The sequence below is a fragment of the Giraffa tippelskirchi genome, chromosome 6, assembly GCF_054371585.1.
Source record: "Giraffa tippelskirchi isolate mGirTip1 chromosome 6, T2T-mGirTip1v1.2.pri, whole genome shotgun sequence".
NCBI classification, from domain to species: Eukaryota; Metazoa; Chordata; class Mammalia; order Artiodactyla; family Giraffidae; genus Giraffa; species Giraffa tippelskirchi.
This window is the reverse complement of record NC_137280.1, coordinates 81,033,450-81,054,643: the sequence shown is the minus strand read 5'-3', so window position 1 is coordinate 81,054,643 and position 21,194 is coordinate 81,033,450. Positions and strand designations below refer to the sequence as shown.

General features: G+C 42.2%; 1 protein-coding gene and 1 pseudogene across 11 annotated transcripts in view; one reads left to right on the top strand and one right to left on the bottom strand.

Moving 5' to 3' along the window:
• Window positions 1-1,493: 1,493 nt before the first annotated feature.
• The window catches only part of LOC145509266 (zinc finger protein 354C-like), an 89,890-nt gene continuing 70,189 nt past the window's right edge, over window positions 1,494-21,194 (top strand). For 8 of the 10 annotated variants that reach the window (XR_014055963.1, XR_014055964.1, XM_081497773.1 and 5 more), the window contains exons 1-2: window positions 1,494-1,818; window positions 3,588-3,675. Coding sequence is in view for 8 of the 10 variants with exons in the window: in XM_081497773.1 (XP_081353899.1) it covers window positions 3,643-3,675 (33 nt within the window). In the remaining 2 variants the exon portion in view is untranslated. The remainder of the gene's footprint in view (window positions 1,819-3,587; window positions 3,676-21,194) is intronic. The other 2 variants (XM_081497768.1, XM_081497772.1) reach the window with 1 other exon arrangement.
• On the bottom strand, window positions 7,012-9,672 carry LOC145509272 (methionine aminopeptidase 1 pseudogene; annotated as a pseudogene). The gene has a single exon (XR_014055966.1). The product of XR_014055966.1 is annotated as a methionine aminopeptidase 1 pseudogene (transcript).

The following is a 21,194-nucleotide window of genomic DNA, read 5'->3' as shown; positions in this document are numbered from 1 at the left end:
CTCCTTATTTCTGTTTCAGCAACTGTAATCTTATTATCTCCTCAATAGGCCAGGTATGCTCCTACTGTAGTGTCAGAAAGCTTTCCACCAGATGTTTAGTTTGGCTCATTTCTCATCTTCCGCAGGTCCTTCTTCAAATGTTTGACCTTGTCGGTCAAACATGGCTTAACTACTTTGTGTAAAATCGCTCTCATCAAGGGTCCTGGTCCCCTTTCTTGTTCTTATTAGCATGCGTCAGTATCTAAATACATACCATTTATTTATTTACATAGAGTTGATTTACAATGTTTCGTCAGTTTCTGGTGTACAGCAAAGTGATTCAGTTATGCAGCTATACATATTCTTTTTCAGATTATTTTCCCTTTAGTTTATTACAAGATATTGAATATAGTTCCCTGTACTATACAGTAGGACCTTGTTGTTTATGTAGTTTGTATTTGAAAATCCCTAAATTCTAATTTATCCCTCCTCTACCCCTTTTCCCTTTGGTAACTATAAAATTTGTTTTCTTTGTCTGTGAATCTGTTTCTGTTTTGTAAATAAATTCATTTTTATCACTTTTTCGATGCCACATATAAGTGATACCATATGATACTTGTCTTTCTCTGCCTGATTTATTTCACTTAGTGTGATAATCTCTAGGCCTATGTATTTTGCTGCAAATGGCATTAGTTCATTCTTTTTTTTTAATGGCTGAGTTATTTCTGCTATTATTTTGCTTCTTTCTCTCCCCTTGACAACTTAAGCTGCATGAATGCAGAGGTTGTGCCAGTTTTATTTACCGGTTTATTTCTAGTATCTACAACAATGCCAGGTGCAAGACAAGTGTTAAATATACTTTGTTAAATGAATGAATAATGCAATCATGCAACAGTGAAAATGAGTAAACTTTTCATATATGAAGATAGGTGAACTTAATAAGTTTGGCATGTAAGTTACAGAAAAACATAGAGCAGATTCTATTGTTTTAGGGGCACCTACTTGAGATGTATTCATCAGGCTAAGCCAGGAAATGCTTAACATAGTATAGAAAAATGGGGAGCATCGTGGACAGGTCTTCCAAGATTCTGGTCAAGTTCTCTTTTGAAGCAGAATGTTGAGTATATGGGTGTCAGTTTTATTATACTTAAACATACCTGTTCATACATTATCCTCCGTGTACACATTAAAATAATTAAAAATAATCAAAACTAGCTGGTAGGAGCTAGGTAGCACTCACCTTAAAGGCGTCAAAATTCAGGGTTTTTATTCAAATGATTTTGCCTGTCTAACAAAACAAGTCACGCAGCTGATTTAGGCTGCAAGCATTTTGGAGATCACCTGCCTTATTTGTTAACGTGATTGGTCCCTCGCACTGCAACCCCAGCGGACAGCTGGGCCCGACAGCTCCCCACGAGAGAATGTTCCCGTCTCGGAAGGGGCGGCGCCAGCGGCGCCCCTGGGAAGTGTAGTAGGCGCGAGCCCATAGGCATGCCGGGAGTCGTAGTTCTCCTGGGTTTGCAGGGTTGCAAGGAAGGCTCGTGGCTTTCTCGGGGCTCGTGGCGCGGGTGATCCCGGCTCTGCTAGGGCGGCCTGCCAGGGACTGAGAAACTCTCGGCTGCATCTTCCGGTGGCGCTCAGAACCTGCACGTGTGCGGGTCTGGGCTGGGAGGTGTGCCGGCCGGGCGGGGCAGCGCGCAGGCACCAGGGAGATACCGAGGCCGAGGGGGTCTGGAGGCGGTCTGCGCGGCCCAGGCCGCAACGCTTCAAGGGGAGTCGCTGCCCTGCCCCCACCCCCCCCTCCCCCGGGAGAGTCGCGGGGAGGGAGCGCCCCGTCAGGTGAGTTGGGGTGGTCCGGGACTGCTGTTGGCGGGAGTCTTTTGTGGCTGGCTTTTCAGAGATTTCTGATGAAACAGACAGTAACAACAATAGCAATGCCTATGGAGACCTTACCTGTGCCAGGTACTAGCCTGGCGCCTTGGATGAATGAACTCATTTCAGCCTCAGATAACAGGTAGATCGTGTTTTACAGATGAAGAAAATGAGGCACAGGTGGACAGCTAATTTGCCACATTAACTGGGGACTTGGACTCCACCATGATCCTTTTTGCCTTTACTGTATACTTAGCAGTTTTGTTTCTTGGGGAAGGTCACTAGACTCCCTGGTTCTCAGTCTCCCTCACATCTGTAATATGAGGTAGCAATACTTTTTATAGTGGTTGTGCAGATTAAATAATACATGCAAGATACAAGATGGGGAGAAGATGTGCATCATAGGGTAACTATGGTACTTTTACAGCAGCTTGCCTTCTCTGGCTGACATTACACAGCATACTCAGTTTGTTGAGCTTTCACGCCAGGTGCTATACCTATAGAGCCTACTGCAAACTTAGGTGGCTAGTGCAGGCAGCCTTGGCCACCACTCTTCTCTGACAGTGGTCTGCCTACTTCTCTTACCTTGCTTTCCCAGTTGGGGTTTGTGTATGAAGAACAAAGGATTTGGGGAGCTGTAGATGCTAAAAGAAGTGGCACCTGTGGAATTTGTGTTTAGGAGTGGCATCCAAAATGGTGTGCATTATGTGTGACAGTTCCCTGGAAAGAACACAGCAGTCCAGGAAGGAGCCACTCAGGAGCACCTGTTGGTCATTCTGTTGCAGGAAGGGGGACCCCTTACAGGGCCCGAAACTGGGCTCTTGTCTAACACTCGGAAATGAATTTTCCGAGGAGACACATGTGCTGACAAAGCAAGAGATTTTATTGGGAAAGGGCACCCAGGTGGAGAGCAGTAGGGTAAGGGAACCCAAGAGATCAGCTCTGCCACATGGCTTGCAGTCTCGGGTTTTATGATGAGGGGAATAATTTCTGGGTTGTCCTTAGCCAATCATTCTGACTCAGAGTCCTTCCTGGTGGTGCACGCCTTGTTCAGCCAAGATGGATACCAGTGAGGATTCTGGGAGGTGGTCGGACAGGTGGTGTCTCCTTTTGACCTTTCCTGAACTCTTCTGGTTGGTGGAGGCTTATTAGTTCCCTGTTCCTTATCAGGACCTCCTGTCGTAAAACAACTCATGCAGATGGTTACTATGGTGCCTGGCCAGGGTGGGTGGTTTCGATCAGTGTGTTTCCCCTAACAATTCCATAGAAAAAAAAGATGGCACATGTAGGCAAGCTCCTTTATTGTGTTCTTCAGGAAGGAAATGGTGAAGCAAGGCAAACAGGCTTAGGATTGGCTAGATATGTTTGAAAGTGGCAGTCTGGGACACTCATTTTCGTTGTGACTGTTTGAATGTATAGTTTAAAGCTATCTTCAGGATTCCAGAAGTCTGTGATGAGTCACAATTTGCTTAGATGTGGCTAATAGAGCCCAGTGCATGTTAAAAAGCATCTATATATGGAAATTAGAAGTATGGTTAATACAAGGCAGAGGTGGAGGTTGGCAAATTGTCTTAGAACTTAATTGGCTTAATAGGCACACTTTTAAACTTGGTTTGCATCATTTATATTGCATGGCTTTGTTCAGACCTAATAGACATTATGGGTAGTTGTAACTTCCTTTTTCCAAGCCGTGCTTTGACACCAGAGTTCTTCATGACACCTTTTTTTCTTTGCAGACCTACCTTGGCAAGCACTCTACTCTCCCTTGACAGGAAAACTTAGAAGAAAAGAATGGCCTTGGATTTGCTGCCTGCTCAGGTGACAGTAAGTAAATTTTGTCTTTTTCATGAATTTCCCACTGTGTTCAGAGATGGTGGACGTATTTCCATTCTTTGTCCAGCTACTTTGCTTTCCAGTGAAAACTATGGCGAATCTAGAGTCTGATAGGTTTTTCCCATGATCCTGGACTTATCAAGGGGTTGCTGAGGAATGTGCGACAGAGGACACTCTTAATTCACCCCCAAACTCACTTCATGACCAAAGATTGAGTCGGCTCTGAACATAGGCTTCCAGATAGGATAGGTGCTTGGTGAAGAGTATGGGGTATAGGCAATCTTTATCTTCACAGGTGATAGAGTGTCACTGGAGCAAAGCCATGGAAGGGCCAGGAGACACCCTCAACAGGCATTTGTTGAGCACTGACAGTGTGCATGGCACTGGGGGTACAGAGAGGAGAGGTGTTATTTCTGTCCTCAGGGAGTTTGGTACTGATCTTAGGAAATGACCGAATGCCCAAGAAAATTCAGGGAAGAGATTCGAGAAGTGGAGTTATTTTGAGCTGACACTGAAGGTTAGGACTGATACCTGGTGGGCATCACAGAAGGAATCTAGCTTGACCTGGGCTCTCAGACTGGCATTGGGGAGGGCAAAGGACTCCCTCTTTCTTGGCACTTTCTCTGCCTTGTGCAACTGTGATGCTAAGCCATCTCATGTCCCTCTCATCCATTGGGTGCCTCCATCTCCTTCTCTTTTATTTTTTCCCTGCTATTTCAGATCCCCCTCCGGCTCTTGCTTCTTGGTCCTTTTGAGACCTCTTTTTGTTATTTAACTCTCATTTTTCTCAGGATCTTTATCGAATCTCTATCCTCAGACCTGAACTTTTTCCTAAAGATGCAGTCTGTCATTCCCAAACTCTTATGAAATATTTCTACATAGAAGTTCCATCATTCTCCCAACACCAACTTTCTTTCCTTGTTTGTCACTGGCTGCTTTTCTAAAAAGTAGTGGTAGCCCAGTTTGAAAATGTGGACTCTGGAAGCTGATTTTATGAGTTCACATGCGGACTAGGAATGTGATGAAATAAAATTATTTTCTCCTTCTGTGCTTCATTTCCTCATTTGTAAGTGTGGTTAGTAATATACATGCCTCGTTTAAACTTGCTAATAGAGTACTGCTAATATCTGGATTTTACAGATGGGGAAACTGGGGCACAGAGAAGCAATTAATTTAATCACAGTTTTGTTGTTGTTGTTCAGTCGCTCAGTCATGTCCGACTCTTTGCGACCCTATGGACTGCAGCATGCCAGGTTTCCCTGTCCTTCACCATCTCCCGGAGCTTGCTCAAACTCATGTCCAAAAGTCAGTGACACCATCCAACCATCTCATTCTCTGTAGTCCCCTTCTCCTTCTGCCTTCAATCTTTCCCAGCATCAGGGTCTTTCCTAGTGAGTCAGCTCTTCACATTAGGTAGCCAAAGTATTGGAGCTTCAGCTTCAGCCTCAGTCCTTCTAGTGAGTATTCAGGATTAATTTCCTTTGGGATTGACTGGTTTGATCTCCTTGCAGTCCAAGGGACGCTCAAGAGTCTTTCAAAATAGCACAGTTCAAAAGCATCAGCTCTTCGGCATTCAGTTTTCTTCATGGTCCAAATCTCACATCCATACATGACTACTGGAAAAACCATAGCTATGACTAGACAGACTTTTGTCGGCAAAGGAATGTTTCTGCTTTTTAATATACTATCTAGGTTTGTCCTAGCTTTTCTTCCAAGAAGCAAGTGTGTTTTAATTTCATGGCTGCACTCACCATCTGCAGTGATCTTGGAGCTCAAGAAAATAAAGTGTGTCACTGTTTCCATTGTTTCCCCATCTATTTGCCATGAAATGATGAGACTGGATGCCATGATCTTCGTTTTTTGAATGTTGAGTTTTATGCCAACTTTTTCACTCTCCTCTGTCATCTTCATCAAGAGGCTCTTTAGTTCCTCTTTGCTTTCTGCTCTAAGGGTGGTGTCATCTGCATATCTAAGGTTATTGATATTTCTGCCTACAATCTTGATTCCAGCTTGTGCTTCATCCAGGCCGGCATTTCACATGATGTATTCTGCATATAAGTTAAATAAGCAGGATGACAGTATACAGCTCTGACGTACTCCTTTCCCAATTTTGAACCAGTCCGTTGTTCCATGTCCAGTTCTAACTGTTACTTCTTGACCTGCATACAGATTTCTTAAGAGACAGGTCAGATGGTCTGGTATTCCCATCACTTGAAGAATTTTCCACAGTTTGTTGTAATGCACAGTCAAAGGCTTTAGCATAGTCAATGAAGCAGAAGTAGATGTTTTTCTGGAACTCTCTTGCTTTTTCCATGATCCAATGGATGTTGGCAACTTGATCTGTGATTTCTCTGCCTCTTCTAAATCCAACTTGAACATCTGGAAGTTCTTTGTTCGTGTACTGTTGAAGCCTGGCTTGGAGAATTTTGAGCATTACTTTGCTAGCGTGTGAGATGAGTGCAAGTGTGCATAGTTTGAGCATTCTTTGGCATTGCCTTTCTTTGGGATTGGAATGAAAACTGACCTTTTCCAGTCCTGCGGCCACTGCTGCTGCTGCTAAGTTGCTTCAGTTGTGCCCGAGTCTGTGCGACCCCATAGACGGGGGCCCACCAGGCTCCCCCATTCCTGGGATTCTCCAGGCAAGAACACTGGATTGGGTTGCCGTTTCCTTCTCCAATGCGTGACAGTGAAAAGTGAAAGTGAAGTCGCTCAGTCATGTCCGACTCTTTGCGACCCCACAGACTGCAGCCTACCAGGCTCCTCTGTCCATGGGATTTTCCAGGCAAGAATACTGGAGTGGATTGCCATTGTCTTCTCCGCGGGCACTGCTGAGTTTTCCAAATTTGCTGGCTTATTGAGTGTAGCATTTTCACAGCATCATCTTTTAGGATTTGAAATAGCTCACCTGAAATTCCGTCACTTCCACTAGCTTGGTTCATAGTGATGCTTCCTAAGGCCCACTTGATTTCACATTCCAGAATGTCTGGCTCTAGGTGAGTGATCACACCATTGTGTTATCTGGGTCATGAAGATCTTTTTTGTATAGTTCTTCTGTGTATTCTTGCCACCTCTTCTTAATATCTTCTGCTTCTGTTAGGTCCATACCTTTTCTGTCCTTTATTGTGCCCATCTTTGCATGAAATATTCCCTTGATATCTCTAATTTTCTTGAAGAGATCTCACGGTAGTACAGCTGACTTTTGAACCCAGACAAGACAGTCTATACAGTTAACATGCTCTGAAAAAGTATATGTAAAGTATTAAGAACAGCTCATGGTACAGATTAAATCTCAATAAATGCTAGCTGTCACTATTGTTAGTAACAGCATTTTTTTTTTAATCATTCAAACTTTTTAATCTCCCTTTACGTATTATATTAACATTTATATTGCAAGGCATTCCATTCACAAATATTACAGTTTGATAAAAAACTTCACACACATACCCCCAAAAGTCTATACCAGATTCAGCCACATTACCAAATCATTAAAGTAATAAAAAGTAATGAAAACATTATCGTAATTCCTTTAAAGCAGTAAAGGTCTGAGGCACTCTGGGAAAGATGTTCTCTTACAAGTGTGACATGTCAGTGGAATCAAATTATCTTCGCATACAGTTTCCAGATACCCAGTAATCAAATATTCTCCAATGACAATGACTTTGATCTGTCTTTACTGGATACTCTCCCATTTGGGACTGAACTACTGAAAGCACAGATGTTGGGCAGCGGAGGTCATTTCTAATGAGGTTCCCAATTGTGTAAAGGAGAAGTGTGATTTCAGCAAACCCAGGACAGTGCATCTCTACTCCAAGGGAACTGTCCAACCTCCAGAGACGTCCTTCCGCCCCACCACCAGCTTTTCCAGACTCTGCTCCCTGCTGGAGAGGCTTCAGAACTGTCTCTTCCCCAACTTTCACAGTGCAACCTCCAGCCTTCTCTGAGTATCTCTCCAAGGTATGCCCTTGAAGTAGGACAGAGAGGGGAAGGGAGCGTTTTTCCTCCCATTATGAGCAGACAGAGGTCTGAAATAGCAACGTATTACAAAAACGTCATTCTCTGCAACAGCCAGCTTCCGCTTGGAGCACAGCTGTTTCTGCCATAAACTCGACTTTTAAAAACCTGATAACCTTTGTCTCAAGTGGATTTTGCCACATACATTCACTCACACCAAGCCCACATTGGAGGGTCTCACTGACCGAGTGCTTTCTTATGCACAATTATAAGCGTAAATAATTAGCAGGGGAAGGAGGGAAGCCAATTTCCAGCTGGGAATTAAATCACTGCAAACAATGGGTCCGTTTTTGACACTACAGAACCTCAGCAGGGCAGAATCAGCACAAGGCCCAGGTCACACAGTATTCAGTAATTACATACATGGAATTTAACATGTATACGTATATACTTCCACACATACATAATAATAATAAAAAAAACTGGGAGCAAAGTATGTCACAGAAGTCTCAAGGATTCTCTTCTCCAGCACTCACCTGGAAAGCAGCTGGTGGTGCTGGCCCAGCGGTGGCAGTGACAGAAGCAACTAGAAGCAGGTTTAAGTAAAAGTGCTCAAAGGACAAGGAAGAAAAACAGGGGTGCAGGGATTTTTGTGTGTTTGGGGAGAGGGGAGTTGAGAAATGCTTCCTTTATTCTTCTTGGCCTTTTCAGACCCAAGACAAGTTCTTGAGGACACATGTCAGATGTTGTAGTCCTTCCTTATCGATAGTCAAAAAAAACAAGTAATAAAAAAATTTCCTCTTCCATTTTGTACTCTCAATAAAATGCGGAGTACAGCCAGAAAGTAAAACTGAGATGTGCCATCTTGGGGGAAATTAAAACTGGGACATGAAGTGAGGCTGCGCACTATCAAGCCGCCGGGTCAGGATCTCACAGCCAATGTCCGTGACCAGCAGAGTGTGCTCGAACTGGGCAGACCGCTTCCCGTCTCTTGTCACCGCTGTCCAGCCATCCGGCCAGGTTTCATCCTGCCATCCGCCTTCACAAATCATTGGCTCAATTGTAAACACATGACCAGCCTTCATCACTCCAACTGCTTTATTTTTGGCATAGTGGGGTACATTCGGGGCTGTATGAAAAAGCTTGTGGATTCCATGCCCACAGTAACTTCGAACAACTGAAAATCCATTTGCCTGTGCATGCTTGTGAATAATGTTTCCCAATTCTCTGTATCGAACACCAGGCTTTACTGCGTCAATGGCTTGCATCAGGCACTCGTACATGGTCTGAACCAGTTTCCGAGCTCCTTCATCCACCTCTCCAACAAAAAATGTCTCATTCAGGTCCCCATGATAACCATTCCGATAAAGAGTGGTGTCCACATTAACAATATCACCTTCTTGCAAGGGTCGTCTGTCTGGAATTCCATGGCAAATCACTTCATTCACTGAAGTACAACAAGACTTCAGGAAATTATAATAATTCAGGGGTGAAGGATAGCAATTTCTTACAATGCATGCTAAGTGTGTACAGCATGATCTATTTCTTCAGTAGTTACACCTGGTTTAATCATCTCAGCGGCAATGTCCAATACTTCTCTAGTAAGCCTACATATGAGCCGCATCCCTTCTATATCTTCAGATGAGAGTAACTTAATTTGAGAAGTACCTTTAAGAGCTTGCTCAGATTCAGACATTCCTTAAGGGTGATCAGCATAATCTGGTCTTTGAATATAACTTGGCACCGGCCTTGTTAGCCTCAGTGGATAATGGGGTCTGAGTTTTCTAGTATATCGATAACCTGCCCATGGATCAGTGTTGATATCACCTTCTACAGTCCAGGAAGACACTTCTTGCTTGGCCTTTTCATCTTTTGCTTTCTCATGCAGTAACTTGTGAGTTGCTCAACTTCCTTTAAAACATTCCTGCGAGCAGAATACGAGCCCTGGATGCCCAGCTTGATGCAGGTGGGGCACTGGAGCTTGGCCTCGCTGCTGCAACCGTCCGTCTCGCACACACGTGTCTCCACCACCGCCATGCTGCCTGGCTACTGGAGGAGCGCCTCACCGAGAGCAGTAAAAGCATGTTTTTAGGATCTGCCAGATTTGGTCCTAAAATCTCTAGGCTAGGTTTTACTTAGATTCTTTAGTTAGAAGAAGATGGGTGTTTCCAGAAACCAGAATATAAAATCAGCACAATGCACTGCAAAGCAAAACCTAGCAGTAACCTGGGCTACCCTCTGTCAAGAGGTAGGACTTCCACTGTCTGAGTTTTCCCACACCCCCAAGCTGGAGAGACTTACTTGATTTTGGCTAAAGGAAGATGTAGAGAAGTATGTTTGTGACGCAGAACCAGTGGAGATGCAAATTGTGGACCAGTAATTTAGTATATAACCCTTTTGATTAAGTCTCTTAGAGCCGAAGTGACCCAATTACAGATCTCATTACTTCATTTGAATCAGTTCAGTGGTAATACTCAATTTCAACTTCTTTCTTCATTAAGGGTGAAGAAAGAAAATTCACCTTCCTAAAAGGTGAATTTCTCTCTGCTGTTAGAAAAATCAAATAGCGAACAAACATAATTTTTGGAAAAAGCAGGATATTTCCAGATTTTACCAATATTCCTTATTCTCTTCTATTTCCATGCAGCCTGTAATTTATCCTTTGGGGAAAAGGTACATAGGACTTGGTGCTATTGATTTATAGTTTGTCAGTTAACTTTTTTTGCAGTAAATCAATATTTGTTTTTGTTATTGTCACTATTTTAAAAATTATTTTTCAGGATAGTTTTAGATTGAAAAGATACTACCATAATTACCATACACCCTGTACCCAGTTTTTCCTATTACTAACATTTTGCAATATTATGAAATATTTATTGTAATTAATGAGCCAGTATTGACACACTGTCATTAACTAAAGTCCATGCTTTATTCAAATTTCTTTAGTTTTTCTCGAAAGTCCTTTTTCTGTTCCAGGATCCTATCCAGGTTGCCACGTTACATTTAGTTGTGGTATTTTCCTTAGGCTCCTCCTGGCTCTCAGTCTCTCACCTTTCCTCTTTTTGATGGCCATAACAGTTTTGAAAAGTATTGGTTAGATAGATGTTTTGTAGGATGTTCCTCTGTTATGGTATGTCTGATGTTTTTCTTAATATACGGCTGAAGTTAGAGGTTTTGGGGAGAATTACACAGAGGTAAAGTGTAATTCTCATTACATCATCAAAACTACATGTTAATAACATAACTCATCATTGGTGATATTGACCTAATCACCTAACTGAGGTATTTTTGCCAGGTTTCTCTATGGCAAACTTTATTTTTCCATCTTCCCACACTGTCCTCTTTGAACAGAAGTCACTATGTGCGGCCCACATGTAAGGAGGAGGGGGTTATGTTCCATCTTCTTGGGGGTAGAGAATCTGCATAAATTATCTGGAATTCTAAATGGAGGGTTGTCACTTCTTCCCCGTTTATATCAATATGGATTCACAGATTCTTACTTTATATTTTAGGTCATAATCTAGTACTGCTTTATTTTGTTTGCTCAAATTGTTCCATCTTTGGCCAGTAGGAGCTCTTTCACTTTTTACTCTGTCCCTTTGACATACCACTATCAACGTGTACTTTTTTTGTTTTGCTTTTGGAGCACTTCCTTACCTTTGGTACTATAAGATCCTCTAGGCTTCCCAGTATCAAAATCAGCTATTTCTCTAGTAGCCTTGGTTTTTTTTCTTGGAGAATGATTTTAAAAAGCAAGATCTGGGCCTTAGGTTTACTCATTGCTACCGGGGTATCTTTGCTTTTAGATTCTCTTAGCTGACAAGAAAATATACGTGTATACTAACCTCTGTGTGTGTATTTCTATATGTAACCATCTGTGTTTGTGTATGTGTGTACATTTCTATATAACCACTTGTATCTGTGTTAAGCTATGTGTTAGTTCATGCTGATGTCTCCAACTCTAATTTATTACCCCAGGGATCTTTCTAGCCTGCTCCCCTTCCTTACCTGTAACCTCCCATTCCAACAACAGTGAGAATCATAGCTCCCATCATCTGCCGTCCTTTGACTTTAACCATTCGATTCCAGTCTATATGTGTAAAAAACAGAGACATCACTTTGTTGGCAAAGGTTCATATAGTCAAAGCTATGGTTTTTCCAGTAGTCCTGTATGGATGTGAAAGTTGGACCATAAAGAAAGCTGAGCACCGAAGAATTGATGCTTTTGAACTGTGGTGTTGGAGGAGACTCTTAAGAGTCCCTTGGACTGCAAGGAGGTCAAACTAATTAATCCTAAAGGAAATCAATCCTGAATATACATTGGAAGGACTGATGCTGAAGCTGAAACTCCAATACTTTGGCCACCTGATGCGAAGAACTGATCCTTGGAAAAGACCCTGATGCTGGGAAAGATTGAAGGTGGGAGGAGAAGGGAACGACAGAGGATGAGATTGGTTGGATGGCATCACGGACTTGATGGACATGAATTTGAGTAAGCTCTGGGAGTTGGTGATGGACAGGGAAGCCTGGCGTGCTGTAGTCCGTGCGGTCACAGAGAGTCAGACACGACTGAGTGACTGAACTTGCCCAATTTGGAACCAGTCCATTGTTTCAGGTCAGGTTGTAACTGTTGTTTCTTGACCTGCATACAGGTTTCTCAGGAGACAAGTAAGATAGTCTGATATTCCCATCTCTTTAAGAATTTTCCATAGTTTGTTGTGATCCAGACATTCAAAGGATTTAGTGTAGTCAGTGAAGTAGAAGTAGAGGTTTTTTTCTCAAATTCTGTTACTTTCTCTATGATACAACAAATGTTGGCAATTTGGTCTCTTGTTCCTCTGCCTTTTCTAAAGCTAGCTTATATGTCTGGAAGTTCTTGGCTCACACACTGCTGAAGCCTAGGTTGATGGATTTTGCGCGTAACCTTGCTAGCATGTGAAATCAGTCCAATTGTACCATAGTTTGAACATTCCTTGGCATTACTCTTCCTCGAGATTGGAATGAAAACTGACCTTTTCCCGTGCTGTGGCCACTGCTGAGTTTTCCAACTTGCTGGCATATTGAGTGCAGCACTTTCACAGCATTATCTCTAGGATTTTAAATAGCTTGGCTGGAATTCCATCACCTCCACTAGCTTTATTTGTTGTAATGCTTCCTAAGGCCCACTTGACTTCGCCCTCCAGGATGTCTGGCTCTAGGTGAATGACCATACCATTGTGGTTATCCAGGTCATGAAGATCTTTTTTGTATAGTTCTTCTGTGTATTCTTGCCACCTCTTCTTAATATCTTCTGTTTCTGTTAAGTCCTTGCTATTTCTGTCCTTTATCATGCCCATCCTTGCATGAAATGTTCCCTTGATATCTCCACTTTTCTTGCAGAAATCTGTAGTCTTTCCCATTCAGTTGTTTTCCTCTATTTCTTTGCATTTTCCATTTAAGAAGGCCTTCTTATTTCTCCTTGCTATTCTATGGAACTCTGCTTTCAGTTGTGTATATCTTTCCCTTTCTCCCTTGCCTTTCACCTCTCTTCTTTCCTCAGCTATTTGTAAAGCCTCCTCAGACAACCACTTTGCCATTTTGCATTTCTTTTTCTTTGGGATGGTTTTGGTCACTGCCTCCTGTACAGTGTTACAAAACTCCATCCATAGTTCTTCAGGTGCTCTGTCTACCAGATCAGATCCCTTGAATCTCTTCGTCACCTCCACTGTATTATCATGTGTGCTAAGTCACTTCAGTTGTGTCTAACTCTTTGCGACCTTATAGACTGTAGCCCACCAGACTCCTCTGTCCATGGGATTCTCCAGGCAAGAATACTGGAATGGGTTGCCATTTCCTCCTCCAGGGGATCTTCCCAACCCAGGGATCATATCCATGTGTCTTATGTCTCCTGCATTGGCAGGCAGGTTCTTTACCACTAGTGCCACCTGGGAAGCCCTACTGTTTAATCATAAGAAATCTGATTTGTGTCACACCTGATTAGCCTAGTAGTTTTCCCTACTTTTGGCTTCTCTGGTGGCTCAGATGGTAAAGAATCTGCCTGCAGTGTGGGAGACCTGGGATTGATCCCTGGGTTGGGAATATCCCCTGGAGAGGGAGAATGGCACCTCCTCTAGTATTCTTGTCTGGAGAATTCCATGGACAGAGGACCCGGATGGCTACAGTCCATGACGTTCCAAAGAGCTGGACACAACTGAGCGACCAACACTTTCATTTTCAGTTTTCCTACGTTCTTCAATTTAAGCCTGAATTTTGCAATAGAGTGCTTATCACCTGAGCCACAGTCAGCTCTGGGTCTTGTTTTTGCTGACTGTATAGAGCTTCTCTATCTTCTGCTGCAAAGAATAAAATCAGTCTGATTTTGGTATTGACCTTTTGGTGATGTCCATGTGTAGAGTCATCTCTTGTGCTTTGAAAGGGTGTTTGCTATGGCCAGTGTATTCTCTTGAGAAAACTCTTTCAGCCTTTGTCTGCTTCGTTTTGTACTCCAAGGCCAAACTTGCCTGTTACTCCAGGTATCTCTTGACTTCCTACTTTTGCATTCCAGTCCCCTGTGATGAAAAAGACATTTTTTTGTTGTTGTTATTTGTTCTAGAAGGTCTTATAGGTCTTCATAGAACTGATCAACTTGAGCTTCTTCAGCATTAGTGGATGGGGCATCAATTTTGATTACTGTGATGTTGAATGGTTTGCTTGGAAACAAATTGAGATCATTCTGTCATTTTTGAGATTATACCCAAGAACTGAATTTTGGATTTTTTTGTTTACCATAAGGGCTACTCCATTTCTTCTAAGGGTTTCTTGCCCACAGTAGTAGATATAATGGTCATTTGAATTAAATTTGCCCATTCTCATCCATTTTATTTCACTGATTTGACCACATCCAGTTTACCTTGATTCATGGACCTAACATTCCAGGTTCCTAAGCGATATTGTTTATTATAGCATCAGACTTTACTTTCACCACCAAACACATTCACAACTTTACATCATTTTCACTTTGACTCAATTGCTTCATTCTTTCTGGCGCTAATAGTAATTGCCCTCTGCTCTTCCCCAGTGGCATATTGGACACCTTCCAACCTGGGGGACTCATCTCCCAGTATCATCTCTTTTTTCCCTTTCACACTGTTCATGGGGTTCTCACAGCAAGAACATTGTAGTGGTTTGCCATTTCCTCCTTCAGTGGACCACATTGTGTCAGAATTCTTCACTACGACCCATCTGTCTTGGGTAGCCCTGCAGGGCATAGCTCATAGCTTCATTGAGTTATGCAAGCCCCTTCACCACAACAAGGCTGTGATCCATGAAAGAAGGTATTCCATTTATTGGGTAATTTTAAGTAATCAAATTTAAATGTTGTATTTTGAACAGGGAAGGTGATATATGGTATGTCAGTAAGACTTTTAAGGGCATGAAACAGTGATCATTTTTTATTTTTCACAGCTGCTCTGGGTCGAGAATGCAGACCGACAGCAGAAACAGTTTATCTCTCCTATACAAGCCTGGGGTCTTACCTGAAAGGCCCAATGGTTAGAGGGTGGACTCATGTGAAGTATCTTTCACTCACATGTGTTGCAGTTGACACCAGCTTGTGGCTGAGACCTTAGTTAGGGTTGCTGGACAAAGCAGCCACCTGTAGTCCATGTGAGTCTTGTGCTTACAGTATGGTGGCCAGATTCCAAGGGTGGGCATCACGTGAGCCAGGTGCAAAGTACCTTCTTGCCTCAGAAGTCACGTAACATTACCTCCGTTGAACTCTAGTTGTCATAGCCCCCGGAATCCCCTGTGCAGATTCAAAGAAAGGAAACGTAGACCTCACTTCTTGGTGGGAGAAGTGTCCATGTCGCATTGTGGAAGAGCATGTTATATGGGAGGTGTATTGGTGTGGTCATCTTCGGAAAGTACAATCTGCCACAGCTGTCAGAATTAAAAGTGTACATGTACTTTGAGCCAGTAGTTCAATCTCTACCAGTTTATGTTTTTTTAAATAATATTTTTATCTGTTTATTTTTGGCTGTGCTGGGTCTTCGTTGCTGTGCAGCTTTTCTCTAGTTGCTGAAAGCGGGGGCTTCTCTCTGGTTGTGGTGCACGGGCTTCTCATTGCAGTGGTTTCTCTTGCAGAGCACTGGCTCTAGGGCACATGGGCTGCAGTAATTGGAGCTTCCAGGTTCTAGAGTACTGGCTCAATAGTTGTGGCATACAGGCTCAGTTACTCTGTGGCATGTGGGATCTTCCTGGATCAGGGATTGAACCCAGGTCTCCTGCACTGGTGGGAGGTTCTTTACCACTGAGCTACTAGGGGAGCCCCTCTACCACTTTATGTTATAAATATAGGTGTACACATACCCAGAGATATCTGTGTGAGAATGGTCACTGTGCATTGTATGTGATAGCAAGAAACAGAAACCATCTAAATACTCATCAGTGAAGGAAATGATAACTATGTTTTGGTATCTATATAATGGCATATATCATGAAGTTGTTAAAAAGAATAAGATTTGTATATGTAGATATGGCAAGATCTGTACAATACAAGTTAAGCATGATTCAGAATTTTTCCATTAAAAACAAGAATACATATGTGCATTTGCTCAAAACATTTCTGGAAAGAAAGACGAAAAACTTTATACCATTACCTATAGGATGGAGCTACTAAACACATCACCCTGTGTTCTTTTGTGCTCTTCATATTCTTTAGCATGTGTCTGTTTTCCTTTTGTTTAATGAAATGGCCAAAAGAGCACATGAATGTTCAATTGGATATGAATTTTGTAATATATTCTTAAAACATGAATAAAACTTGACCATAATAGGATTTAGTGTGATATATATTTGTTCATTTTATTTTCAGTTTTTTTTCCTGATTTTTCTGAAGTTTTTATGTTTAATTTGTGCACTTTTTAAAAAGTTAATGACATTTAAAAGGAAAAAGAATGTCATTTTGGTGGGAGTGTTCTAAGGCCCAGGGAGATGGGACGGAAGTACAGACAGAATACGGGGTTGCTGTGAGTAGTCTACGTATAGCAGCAAGATGCCTACTCAGGCTGCCATAACAAAATGCCACAGACTTAAAACAACAGAAATGTATTTTCTCATAGTCCTAAAGGCTAGAAGTCTAAGATCAAGGTGTTGGCAGGTTTGATTTCTTCTGAGGCCGGTCTCCTTGGCTTGCAGGAGGCAAGCCACAATTCTCACTGTGTTCCTACATGGTCTTCCCTCTGTGCGTGTACATGTCTGGGTGCTGATCTCTTCTTATAAGGACACCAGGCATGTTGGGTTAGGGCGCAATCTAAAGACCATATTTTAATTTAATTACCTCTTTAAAGACCTTATCTCCAGCGTTTGAGAGTTCTAGAAGTTAGGACTTAAACATATGAACTCGGTGGTGGTGGTTTAGTTGCTCAGTCATGTCTAACTCTTGCAACCCCATGGACTGTAACCTGCCAGGCTCCTCTGTCCATGAGATTCTCCAGGCAAGAATACTGGAGTGGATTGCCATTTCCTTCTCCAGAGGATCTTCCCAACCCAGGAATTGGACCTGGGTCTCCTGCATTTAGGCAGATTCTTTACCAATTGAGCTACAAGGGAAGCCTGTAGTTTCCCTTGAACTGGGTAGCTGCTGCTGCTGCTAAGTCGCTTCAGTCGTGTCCGACTCTGTGCGACCCCATAGACGGCAGCCCACCAGGTTCCCCCGTCCCTGGGATTCTCCAGACAAGAGGACTGGAGTGGGTTGCCATTGCCTTCTCCAGTGCATGAAAGTGAAAAGTGAAAGCGAAGTTGCTCAGTCATGTCCGACTCTTTGCGACCCCATGGACTACAGCCTACCAGGCCCTTCTGTCCATGGGATTTTCCAGGCAAGAGGACTGGAGTGGCTTGCCATTGAACTGGGTAGGGGGATACATAATTCAGCTCATAATCAAGCCCTTTTGGTTGAGTCCCATTGAAAGATTGCTCTTCCTAACATTCCATCCATTCTTTCATTTCAGATATATTTGACGTAGCTCTCTGGCTTCTCTCTGTAAGGCCTGTCCTGTGATCTCTGTGTTATAGAAGGGGTGGTCCCTAAGCCTAATAAGGGGTAGGCTGAGGCAAAATCTCTTAGCCTATGGTTTACCTTGGCTCCAAACACCCAGATCACCTGCTCCAGTCTCAGCAGAGGTAAGCGTTTCTTCTCAAGGAGGTAATGACCCAGAACTATAAGTTAAATAAATGTGGAGATAGCATACAGCAGGTATTTTTTAACTATATAACATCTAAATCATATTTCTATGTTTGGAGAACTCTTCTCTTTTTCAGTCTTAGTAGGAAAGAGACCCCACTTCACATTCTAGAGGCTAAAATCACCATATACTTAATTTTCCAGCTTCCCTTATAAATCAAGTACAGGTATGTGATCCATGTTTGGTCATTTACTCACCCCAGACTCAAAAGCTATGGACGTTACAGAACAGGAGCAATGAGAGTGCTCCCTGGTGATTGTGGCAGCAGCAGTAATAGTGAGTTTATAGGGGAAGAAAGAGGAGGAGCTCAGCAAAAGTAATGTCTGTCTACTGGGTGTGGGGGTGGTGGTAAGGCTGTGCCATCCACTTTTCCATGACAATAGCAATAATGTTCTTGCAAGTCTGGTTTTCTAGTGTGATCCTGGCTCTAGTCCGGAATGTCACCTGGCCTCCCTGATTTATGCTCATTTTCCAAGCCTAGTTCCGTGACACTCAATGCTCTTGCAGCTCCTCTGTCCCTTCTGTTTGTACATGAGCCAAAGTTCATTTCTGTTGCTTGAAACTGAAGAAACTTGACAGGTACACTTCTTATGAAGCTACCTGCTAAAACTCAGATTTTTAGCTTACATTTTTAAAATACAGCCAAGATTACCAGTGTTTCTAAATAGGATCATTTTAGCATTTTGGATGGAGCAGTCTTTCATTGTGCAGGACTGTCCTGGGAAAGGAGGAGGATACCATACACTCCTAAGAACAACAAATCTAGATGACTGATATCTTTCAAGTCTGTAGTTCTAGGATTCTATCATTTTGTTATTTCTTAATATTTCATGAGCTTGCCTAAACTTAAATATTTTTAAATATTTTGTTTTATATTTAAAAAGTAATATATGGGCTTCCAGCTTCTGGCAATAGAAGAATAGCTTCTATCAGACTAATTCATCTGAGAATGACAACCAAACTCTGGAAAAAATATGAGAAACAATCATCTGAAAGCATTGAAGAGAAACTAGGAACAGACAAATACTGGATAATTGTCTGTATTTGGATGAAGGGACTGTCACAGGGTAAATACTCTAGTTTTTGCAGCTTTTGCCTAGGGGTAGGCCATTCTTAGCATCAACAGAATCTAATCAAGTTAAAACTTGATTAGAAATCTGTGGTCTTACTATCATGAAAGATCACAAGGCAGCGTTTGGGGCAAACTTAGCATCTGAAAGCAGAAGAGCCTTAAAAAGGAGAAAGTCAGGGAGGAGAACCCTAAATTCTGTGCATAAACTGCCTAAATCTCAGGCTGACCTCTGAACCACACCATGTACAGGACAGACTCACAGTAACCCAACAAAGAACTGAACAGAGGTTTTGCTGTTCTCTGTTACTGAGATGACAGAGTTTGAAATTTGAGCACTGCTGAATTAACTACCTGCTTAAAGAAATAAATTTAAAATCAGTACTTCTTGAAGACACATAGTAAAATCCAGAGTCTACATTATAAACTGTCCAGTGTCCAGGATAAGGTAGACATATGAAGAAAAGGGAAAATGTGACCAATATTCAAGAGAAAGACAATCAATAGAGACCAAACTCAGGATGACTTAGATGCTGGAATCAGCAGGCAGATTTGATTTGATTTTTAAAATTTTTATTGTAGTATAGTTGATTTACAATGTTGTGTTAGTTTCAGGTGTACAGCAAAGTGAATCAGTTATACATATAACATATATCCACTCTTTTTTAGATTTCTTTTCCATTATAGACCATTACAGAGTACTGAGTAGAATTCCCTGTACTATACAGTAGGTCATTATTAGTTATCTATTTTATATATAGTAGTGTGTATATGTCAATCCCAATCTCCCAATTTATCCCTCCCCCCTTGCCCCCTGTAACCATATGTTTGTTTTCTACATCTGTAACTCTATTTCTGTTTTGTAGATAAGTTCATTTGTACCTTTTTTTTTTAAGACTCCACATATAAGTGGTATCATATGATACTTGTCTTTCCCTGCAACAGGCAGATTTTAAAGCCACTATTACAACTATGTGCAGGGACTTAAAGGAATATATGCATGCAAAGAATAAGTCAGTAAGAAATTCAAGCAGAGAACTAGAGACTATGAAAAACTAATAAAAATTTTGTAACTGAAGAAATGAAGTATCTGAAACAAAAAGATCACTGAATAGACTTAAGTTTTGGAAAATGAACATAGGAAAATGTCAGTAAACTTGTAGCTGTATCAATGGAAAGTGTCCAATCTGAAGAATAAGGATAAAACTTTCAGTTACTAGTAAAACAATATTATAGTTCTAAGATACATGTAGTTGGAATTCTAGAAGAGGAGAGAGAGAGAGTGGGACAGAAAATATATTGAAAGGAAATAATGGCCAAATTTTTCACAAATTTGGTTTAAAAACATGTATTTACAGATTGACTACACTCACTCAACCTCAAGCAGAATAAATAAAAAAGGAAACCACAGTTAGACACATCACTGATCAATGCTGTGCAATAGCAATATAATGTGAACCATGAATGCAAGCCCTATATGTAACTTAAAACTTTTTGGGTAGCAGATCAAGATGGCAAAGGAGTAGGATGTGGAGCTCACCTTCTCCCCATATATACATCAAAAATACATCTACATTTGGAAGGACTCTCACAGAACATCTACTGAATGCAGGCAGAAGACCTCAGATCTACAAAAGAACAAGAGTATCTCCACATAACTGGGTAAGACAAAAGAAAAAAAGAAAGAAATCAGGACAGGACCTGTGCCACTGGGAGGGAGGAAAAGTTGTGAAGGAGGAAAAGTTTCTACACACAGAGAAGTCTCTTCACTGGTGGGGAGATTGGCCAGGACACCGGGGGAACTTTGAAGCCTCTGGAGAAAGCACAGTAACAGGTTTGCAGAGGGCAAACCAAAGAGAGAACTATACAGACACTCGTTGTTGACTGGTACTCCCCAGCTTGACAAGCTCATCCACTGGGGTGTTGGGAGCTGGATGCTGAGACTTGGGCTTTGGGAGTCAGACCCTGGGGAGAGCATTAGGGTTTACTGTATGAAGACAGCCATAAGGTCTATGATGTGGTTTGCCTGAACCAGGGGAGTCCAGGAAGAAGCCTGGACCTACCAGAGATGCAAGACCCCATTGTTGGGAGTCATGCAAGGAGAGGGGCAGGCCCTCCAAAGGAGCATCTTTCTCTGTGCACTTTTAGGCAGCAGGGCACCACCTCCACAAACTACAGGAGCAGATGCAAGCCACTGCTGCCATCTTAGAGTCCAGAGGCAGCTGCAAACCACTGCCACCGCCAAGTGTCCTGTAAACAGGTGCCGGTCC